The 9,403-nt window shown below is 38.6% G+C and overlaps 1 protein-coding gene across 3 annotated transcripts in view; it reads right to left on the bottom strand.

The window, feature by feature from the left end:
- Positions 1-9,177, bottom strand: part of TERF1 (telomeric repeat binding factor 1) — a 26,548-nt gene extending 17,371 nt beyond the window's left edge. For 2 of the 3 annotated variants that reach the window (XR_004080823.2, XM_031050530.2), the window contains exons 1-5: positions 8,961-9,176; positions 5,364-5,459; positions 3,012-3,142; positions 2,288-2,374; positions 260-409 (exon numbers count right to left, since the gene is read on the bottom strand). Coding sequence is in view for 2 of the 3 variants with exons in the window: in XM_031050530.2 (XP_030906390.1) it covers positions 260-409; positions 2,288-2,374; positions 3,012-3,142; positions 5,364-5,459; positions 8,961-9,114 (618 nt within the window). In the remaining variant the exon portion in view is untranslated. Of the gene's footprint in view, positions 1-259; positions 410-2,287; positions 2,375-3,011; positions 3,143-5,363; positions 5,460-8,960 lie in introns of all 3 variants that reach the window. The other variant, XM_031050532.2, reaches the window with a different exon arrangement.
- Between the last annotated feature and the right edge of the window lie 226 nt (positions 9,178-9,403).

Raw genomic sequence — 9,403 nt, forward strand, 5'->3', positions numbered from 1 at the left:
TTACTTATTTTTTCCTATTTTTTCTAATCAAAAGTTGTGGAAAAAACATTCAGGAGAGACAGTTTAGAGAAGTCTTATTCCCACTTTCTCCTAAACATACATTCAATCTTTTTTTAATTAATACAATACAAAGAAAAACTTCCTTTTCTTCCAACACAGTAACTGAATATTTTCTAAACAACCTATATGGAAGTATAAATCTATTTAATCTTATCAGGCACCTCTTCTGAAATAAGATTTGAAAATATATTTGACATACCTGTAATAAGAAGTTAGTTTCATTTTCTTTCATGAAAAGTTCAATGTAAGACTTGATTTTACTTATCAAAACATTGTAACTGAAGGTTTGGAGAAGAGGAACATAGGGATCCTTGCTTTTAATTACAGTTGCCAGCTTCATCCTTAAAGGCTAAGAAAAACACAGCTTTATACAACATAAATGTATCCTATAGTAAACTTGGCATCTATGCTAAACAGGACATACAGAAAGCTAAACATGATTATACAGTTCTCTGAATATACCTATCCAACTTCACGCTACATTTTGAAAGGGTTCTGAAGTCAGTTAGGCACAATACCAGTTTACTCAGTAAGTGGTTAAATATAACTTTCCAGGGATCCTTATTTTCATGCCCTTTAGGTCTAACACCAAAAGCAAGATTGTCAACGGACCAAACCACCAAGAAAAGGCCACTCATTACTGGGTTCTCTTTTCCCACTGTCCTGGTTTGAGCAGTAGCAGTCATTTTTCTCCTTCTTGGTAGCTGATGCAGTTCTGTGTTTTGACTTTCGGGCTGAGAACAGTTGCTGATAGCCAGTATGTTTTGAGTTACTGCTTAAATGTTTGGTTTGTCCAAGGCCTTTTCTGAGCTCATGCTCTGCCAGGGAAGAGGGGAGGCCAGGAGGAAGGAGAGACAGGACACCTGACCCAGGCTAGCCAAAGAGGTATTCCATACCATAGCACGTCATATCCAGGATGTAACCGGGAGAAACCCGGAAGGGCTGGAGCTCTGGGGGGATGGAGGAAGTATCAGTCAGTGCTCGGTCGGGCAGGGTGGGGTAAATTATGGGTCGGTGGCTGGTGAGGTGTTGTATTCTCTTCACTTGTTATTGGCTTTATCATTATTATTTGTAGTAGTAGTAGCAGTAGTGATTTGTGTTATACCTTAGCTATTAAACTGTTCTTATCTCAACCCGTGGGGGTTACATTCTTTGGATTCTCCTTCCTAACTCTCCGGGAGTTGGGGGAGGAAAGGGGGGAGGGAGTGAACGAGCTGTGTGGACTTGGTTTTAAACCACGACACCCACTTACTGCCTCAAAAAGACTGCCACTGAAAGGGGTTCACAATGTTTAGGAAAAGGGCTATTTAGTACCATAGCATTAAAGACACCCTGATACTGATAATCATAACTTTACATGTTGTCTACCAACCACTCTAAATCTTAAGAGACCAATACATCCAATAATTAACTTCTGTGTACAGGCTGCATTCTTATTTATGAATGAGTACTTAACCACAGACTACACTTTCCAAATATCTGAATGAAGAGTGTATCTGAAGATTTTGTTACAGATATGGAACTATTTATATAGAACACATATCCCAGTATACCAGAGGAAGACAGAGGCAGCATTTTTTCCTTTTCCTCTTTTTGCCTACAGTCCTTTGCTCTTTCCTCCACCCCAGCAAATTCAGGTGTGTGCACTAGCTATTCTTTTAGAGCTATGCACTTGAACTTGGATCTTTCTGAATGATGTAGTCAACATCAAACCAGGAGGTGGCCTGACCCACACATTATCTTTTCCAGATAAAGGAATAATAATATTCACTCTATACTACAGATGCTAAAGAGCTTTTCTTCCCTGTGGTGCATCAGTATGTAGAACAGTAATCAGAAGAGACAGAGTGCACTGTAATGGTTCAGAAAAAGACTGATTACTTGGGAGTTTGTTTCTCTATCAGCATATTTATACTGTCTTTACTCTGAGAAAACAGCAGTATCAGACTCCCAGATTCCATAGTGACACCTTACATGAAGTGGGAGATGAAGTTCAGACTGATGCTGTCCACAGTGAAGAACAACTGCTGCTAGAAATAGTCTACTCTCCCACACCACCCATTATTTCTATCAGTCCCCTACCTACAAATTTCTTTTTGTATCTATAGGTGCCACAGGTGTGTAGGTGACTGCGTAAGCAGCAATCACAATAGGACTTTGCATGTATCATTTGCTAGCTTTGGAAACCCGTTCTCTTAAGGCGAAACAGCTTAATGCAAATTACTACCTTATCTGATTCTGAGTCTGTAAACAGCCTTTCAAGAGCTTCAGCAGCCTCCTTGAAATATCCATTTTCCATATAGACTGCTACAATCTACAACAAATATAATTACAAGACATGTTGAAATATATTTCAACTAAGAAAAAAAATAATTCACACTTAAGTAGTTTTGTAAGGCTTCCAAAATACAGAGGATTATTTATTTAAGGGTTACCAACAATTACCTAGTTTTAACAGTTAGTTCTAAAGTAGCATTAAACCTCACTTATAAAGGTTCAAAGCCTTTTTGCCAGGCTTTTAAAAGGACACTCGCTGATTTAAAATGTCCCATACTTACCTACCAGGTATTGCTTTAATCTTTCCCAGATTTTCAGTCCCAGTACCTGTCAACATGTTTTCACATGTGTGATAGCAAAGGTTTTCCCATACAAATAATTATTTTTAAGCAAAGAAAAAACAAAAAAGCTACTAATAATATATTTAAAAGCTCAAGATACAAATGGTTTTATTTTTTTTTTTAAGATTGGCAGCTTTTGAAACAATTTTGAACTGCGACAAACACGAACCAACTTAGACAGGAAAAGGTTTGCTGTACAGATCTAATTACTCTGTATTGAAAGTACAACAAACTTAGAAATTTAGTTCAGCCTGCTAATAGCCCAAACTTCTTGTAAAATGACGCGTTTTAGCAGAATAGATAGCACCCTAAAGCATTTTAAGTCACACAAACCTGAATTTGAATCAACTGATGAATATCTTTATGAAGCTTTTCCAGTTCAACTTCTTCCTTTTCAAGTAAAGTCCAGAAAGACAGGGCAGATTCCAAAGGTGAAATTCTTTTATCATTTTCAAAATGACATTCTTTGGGAAGGGAAGAGAGGAGATAGAAAAAAGTATTTTAAAAATTTGAAGGGTAAAGCTAATTATATTATTTATACACAATAAAGTAATATGCACTATACTTTACTTCAATTATTTTTTCCTCCATTTTTTAGTCTCTCTTCAAGTGTGTTTAGAGACGCAGGTTAAATGCCTTCTTTTCAGAGAGACTGGTTCTTCTTGCCCTTGCTAATAACATTACTGTTACATTTTTAAGGGAGGTTACATGTCTGGTATTTACTGTTCACTTAAACTTGCAGTAGTGCTAAGTTTAGCATCTTGTATTCAGGCTGGCATTAACAATACTCTTGCATTGTTTGGCATCAGATATCAAAACACTCGGTATCAATATTGGTAATTTTGTAATATAACCACTATCTTAAGGTTTGTTTTTTGTGCTCCCTCTCTCTCCCTCAAGTCTATATATTTGGGTCTTTACTTTTAGTTACATTAGAAGAGGTTAAACTCAGAGGGAAATTCAAACAGCTTAACACAGAAAAAGCAGAAGCAACCTCCTGTGTCATAGTACTGCTGTGCCAACACCAAGGTTTGCACAAACTCCCAGCAAGCAGGATCTGTAACCAGTTTTGGCAGAAATCTAGCCCAGCCAAATAACCCTCAACACTCTAGGAACAGTTTCCTAGTCTGGTCATTGCCCACTTAAAAGATGCAGTAGGAGATGGCAGATGCACAACACTGCTTTTTTTTTTATTCATGACACTGCCAGCTTAGCTTAAGATGTTCACTGAACCACAGCCTTACTTATTCCTTAATTTTAGATGACATAGCAGAATCTCTCACAGCATCTTATTTCATACAGTAGTTTTCAGACAGAAGGTAAACAATTTAAGCAATGCTGTAAATATAAAAAATATTTGACACCGACTGCAACAGAAGATAAACACTGAAAATTTAAATAGTATCATATATATAGATACACACATTAAAGAAAAAATCAACAACAACAAAAAACACACCCAAAAAACAATAACAAAGCACACTTCTGGTTTCTCTACTTATTGTTTCAATCAAGTAATGACACTTCATATTAAGGTTATTATAATATTAGAAAACCAAAGTGTTTAAGTTAAAGAGCTGGCATCTGAGACAGCCTACTCTATTTTAAGGCTCAATACAGAATAATTATTTTAATAACTGGAAACAAATGAGGAGAGCTACCACACAATGTATTAGCTTTCCATGTATACTGTGCAACTACATCTGATGTAATACCCACTTAAGCACATGCAATCTTCCTTACCATACAGGTCATTGTGTATACTGCTAGATAAAAAACAGACACTGAATTTATATTGACAAGTGTTATATACAACAAAAATATAGTTTTAAAGCATTATCAGCAAAGTTGCATAATTTGTATATTATGAGAACCAGATTTTAATATTTAAAATATTTCAAGTTGAACTAAATCAAGAAAAGTATTATTTGACAAGTAACATCAGAAATTTCATTTTATAAAAACAATCCTTTCTGTCACACTTCTTCCATGCTCATGCTGGCAACAATGGTTTTATAGACCTTAAATTCCAGTGAGTTTTATCAAGCAGTAAAAACTATCAGCAGAAAAGTTAAGTCTTCCAGAAACTTGAGCATGGATGCAAAGTCAGTTTGGCTAAACCAACAAGTTGTGAATACAGCCAAACAGAAGATATGACAGTAAGAGTCCCAAGGACCTGTGCCCAGCTATAAGACTTACAGCCTTCTATAAGAAACAAGGGACGCCATCCTTTTCATCCATATTCTTATTCCTACTGCTTGTCCTACTTTAACCTCTAGAGTTACATGTGCAGAAAGGAATGCATATTCTGTGCTTTAAACTTGCAAATATCATTCACCAATAAAATAGTCAATCTTTTCCAAAATGTTATTTTGTTGATACTAACCTGACCAAAACCTCCATCCCTATAACTTAAGCAGCATACAGTCATTCAAACTCAAAGCAGCTAAATCACTCAGCACAGAACAACACTGGTCCTGCATACATGTGGCATAAAGACAGTCCAAAAGGTAGAGTTCAGACATTTTATTAGATATATATATAAACATATGTTCAGTAAGACTGTGTGAAACATAGCCTTTACTGTAGATAAAGGTATTAGCATACATAATAGAACTCTGTGGAAATTCATGCAAATCTATTTAAACATGCGGGGGGGGGGAGGGGGGGGGGGAAGTTATTTACCAAGTTTTTTTCCTTTTGCGATCCTTATCAAAAGCTGACAGAGGTACACCTTTTTTTTCTGATGTGTAGGTATTTTGGAGAGGCCATTAGTAAGAGCTAGAAAAGAAAAGTTAAGTCAGTCTTGTTCCAGCACTGCCACAGTGTGGCTAGAAATATACTAGGCACTATGTTATCAGGCTTTAATAACCTACTAAATTTCTAATTCATTAGGGAACAGATGAAAGCATTTATCTAATATCAGTCAATGTTAGAAGAACTTAAATCATAATAAAGAATTTGACCTGAAAAACCTTCCCCTCTTGCAGTTCACAACAGTAGCCTAGAAGTGGTAAGATGCATCACAGGCATATATCATTAAATTAGAAGACCACCATATTTTACATAAGTAAGTGAAGTTTTATTTATCTGGGTAACTTACTCTGAAAGACAACTGCCTGCTCCAGGGAACATTCATATGGAATGCTCACAAAACATGAGCCATATGCAGATGGTCAACATTTACACGTTGCCATAGCAACTGCCAGATCAAAAACAGCAAAAGCTACAAGGAGAGATTAGTCAGAAATATAAATCTAAAAGGGAAATCCTCCTTGCAAGGCTGGAAGCTAACAAGCATTATTACATAATTTAGAATAGGAGCCATCATGAGATTATTTCCATCATGCTGGTTTACTGTGAACTTCATATTTTTTGTGTTGAACATAGTAATTTATCTTGACAGCATAATACAGAAACATTCAAAATGAAAAGTGAAGAATGTATCAAGTGACTTATCCAAATTGCAGACAACACTCTATTTCAGGAAGTGTTTATGTACACATTTCTGTGTCAACCTAGCAAAAGAAAGGATTCCAGGGCATGGGACCCCCAAGTTCTGCAATGACAACTAGGGCACATAACATCGTTTTACTTGGAAGCAAGTACGTAGCCTGCTTGCTTATTAGCATACAATCACCTATGGACAATGGATAAGCATTAAATTACAAAGTAACTAAAACAGCCCTAAATGATTCCCAGGATAATGTCATTTGGGCTTGGAAGAACATATTTACAATTGCTTCAATTATGACAGAGCTTTTAATTCCTATAGCCAAAACAGGAAGTAGAAGTACATTGCTTAGAACAGAAGTGCCAGTCATTATGATCACAAATGCAATCATCTTCCACAGCTGACAAAAGAGTCCAATTTCAAAGAGTTTGGATGAATTCTACGATGGAGACAAGCACTCTCATAATGCCTGAACACGGAGCCAGAGCTTGTAGATTCTGGAAATGGGCAGAATCCTGCAGCTGAAGAATTCCACAAGCCAAAAGCTGCCGAGTAGCTTGATATCTTTCAATTTCCTCTGCTCTTTTAAGGTGCACCAACACTGATGCTTTAGTTCTGAGCAGGGATGCATTTTTAAATTTAAATTTTGCATTTAAAATGCAAACTTTCTGTTCTCAGTTTGTACAGTGGAGACATCTTCAGTATACACATTGAATTCCTTTAGAGCTATTCCAAAGGGAAACAAACCTGGAATAGTTTACTGTGTGGACAGCAAGTCCTTAGCAGCAATGACCCACAAGTAATGTAGACAAACAGAAAGAGACATAGCCTTAGTACTACAGACTTAGTTCTCTAGACTCTTCCACTTCTCCACTCCAAGGCAGTTTCTCTATTATTTAGTTAGTAGTGCCCTTAATTATATGACAAGCTTTCCTCCCTGTGACCACTCAAATCTATTTCTCATCTTAGTCTTTCATTAGATACCCTACAAATACAGCTCCTTACCATGTAGGTACCTACACAAGCTCATTCAGATATATTGACCACAATACCCTGTCATGGAAGGATAAAGTAGGCAGAGCATATGACCTTGCCATGCTGTCTTTTAAGTCCTTAATTCCAGGTAACTACCTATTTCTACTTGGCAGTGTAATGAGCTGTATGGCAATACTATTTATTACCTAACAAAATAGCTTGTGCTGTTCCCTTAGCCTTCCTGCTTCTCTGCACTTGCTCTGGTTTGAACTGACCTTCTTGTCGACAGCCAATCATCATTTCAGTAGGGTCTCCCTGTGACACTGTACCTTTGTATTTCTATGAAAAAACTACACTGACTTCTACAACACAATTTAGTGCTTAGTTTTTCCCCATAGACTTTTACACTTCTGACTTTGTAATCCTATAGGATGAGTATGCCCAACTCTTTCCTGTTGGAAAGGCAGGAACAAACAACAAGGCAGGAACAAATTCCAAAGTCATTATTAGTTTCCAGCTCCACAGGACACTGTATTTTGTTCAGTTTAGTAATTTCCACCAATATGGTCCTAAAAAGTTCTCCTGCTCTAAGGAAATATTCCAATCTGCTTCTGTGTTGACAGTGACTCCTTCCCACCTACATCTTGGTGAAATTTCAGTACAACTTTCCCACTGAGCCATGGTCCCAAGGCCAAATGGAAAAGCCCCACTACTCATTTAATCAAGCAGCACCTCATTCAATGCACTTTATTATCTTTAGATTTCTTACCTCTCACTTGCCATAGTATTCCATTCCTTGCAAAAGTTTAAATAAGTCACACATTCACATTAACCTGAACCAAGAACACATGCACAACACAGAAAAAAACAAAACAAAATAAACCAAAACCCCCAAAGCTCTAGCCTGGTATCTTCAGGAAAGAAATTTTCTAAGAAAAGGCATCATATATCCATCAAATTTATCTGAGGCATGGATATTTGCTTCCAGCTGTTAACTACTCTTAAGTATTTCTCATTTAAAATGCATGCTTACTCATTCAAATACAGCCACTAGACTTTAGCCCACCTTTATCTGCTAGACAAGAGTTACTTGAAATACCTTTTTCTAGTTTTACCATAAGCCTGAATACAAACTCAAGGAACTCTGTATATTTAAGCAATTCTACACTGTTCTTCAGCACATTTGCATCTCTTCACTAAACCCTCTTTATTTTTTCTGTAGCTTTGAACTCAGCATATGAAGCCTCAGCTTAAATAAGCACTGACAGTATGTAGGTAACTACATTATACATTCAAGCTTCACAGAACTGAGATGACAGATTAACACCAATGCTGTATTCACCTCGTCATCTAAAAGCCCTCAACCCAGCCACTCAGCAACCACAGGTCACTGGAACAGTTCAGCTTGTTTCCCTCCCTGGATCCATTCCACCAAAACATTGAAATTCCCCAGACTTACAATTATTTTACACCACTCCAGCACAGCTGCCATACCACACTCTGAACCCAAACACCAGTGAATTAAACAAGTGAACGAAAAATCAGTCTCCGCTGTTTTATTATGTGCAAACGTTGCTGATGCCAGCAGACAGCCTCAAGAGACTACCCTGTATTGTAAGAATCTTCTTAAGTCCTCAAAAGAGCTGAAAACCTCCTAGCGACCACCGTCATTAGAAGGCTATATGCATGCATAAAACGTGCTTACACAAAATACAAAGTGCAGAAGCACTATTAGTGCTTTAGGCCACTCTTTACTGTGATAAAGACAGCTACTCCTCACACTGCAGGGACACAGTGATCCTACAGCCGCGGACGCCCACTCCCTCAGAACCTTAACAGCTGCCGCCCCTCACCATGCGCCACGTCGCTCCACCGCTGGAACTCTGCGGGGCACCCGTCCCCGAAGTGCCGACACAGGCAGCAGCAGGAGAACTCCAGCATCCAGCCCGCGGCCACCGCCTTCACCTCAGCCGACGGGGCCGAATTCTTACCGGTCGCCGCCGCCATCTTCAGCCCGAGCACCAACAGCAACGGTTCGAGCCTTGCCGCCCGCAGCCATTCAGCGCGGCCGCCTGCTCTCCGCCCCGCAACGTCACTTCCACTGGTGGGCGGGGTAGCGCCGTTCAGAGCTCGGATGGATGATGGGGTGTTTGGTGTGGGGTAGGGGTTTTTGCTCGGCAAGCGCTTGTGGGGCTGCTGGAGGCCTGTTGCAGAGTAACCCCCTTAACTGCGAGCTGAATAAACGACGTGGTGGGATGTGAGCGGCTCGGGGCACCCTGTTCCTTGACGGAAATGT

Source organism: Melopsittacus undulatus, chromosome 1 (genome assembly GCF_012275295.1).
Source record: "Melopsittacus undulatus isolate bMelUnd1 chromosome 1, bMelUnd1.mat.Z, whole genome shotgun sequence".
NCBI lineage: Eukaryota > Metazoa > Chordata > Aves > Psittaciformes > Psittaculidae > Melopsittacus > Melopsittacus undulatus.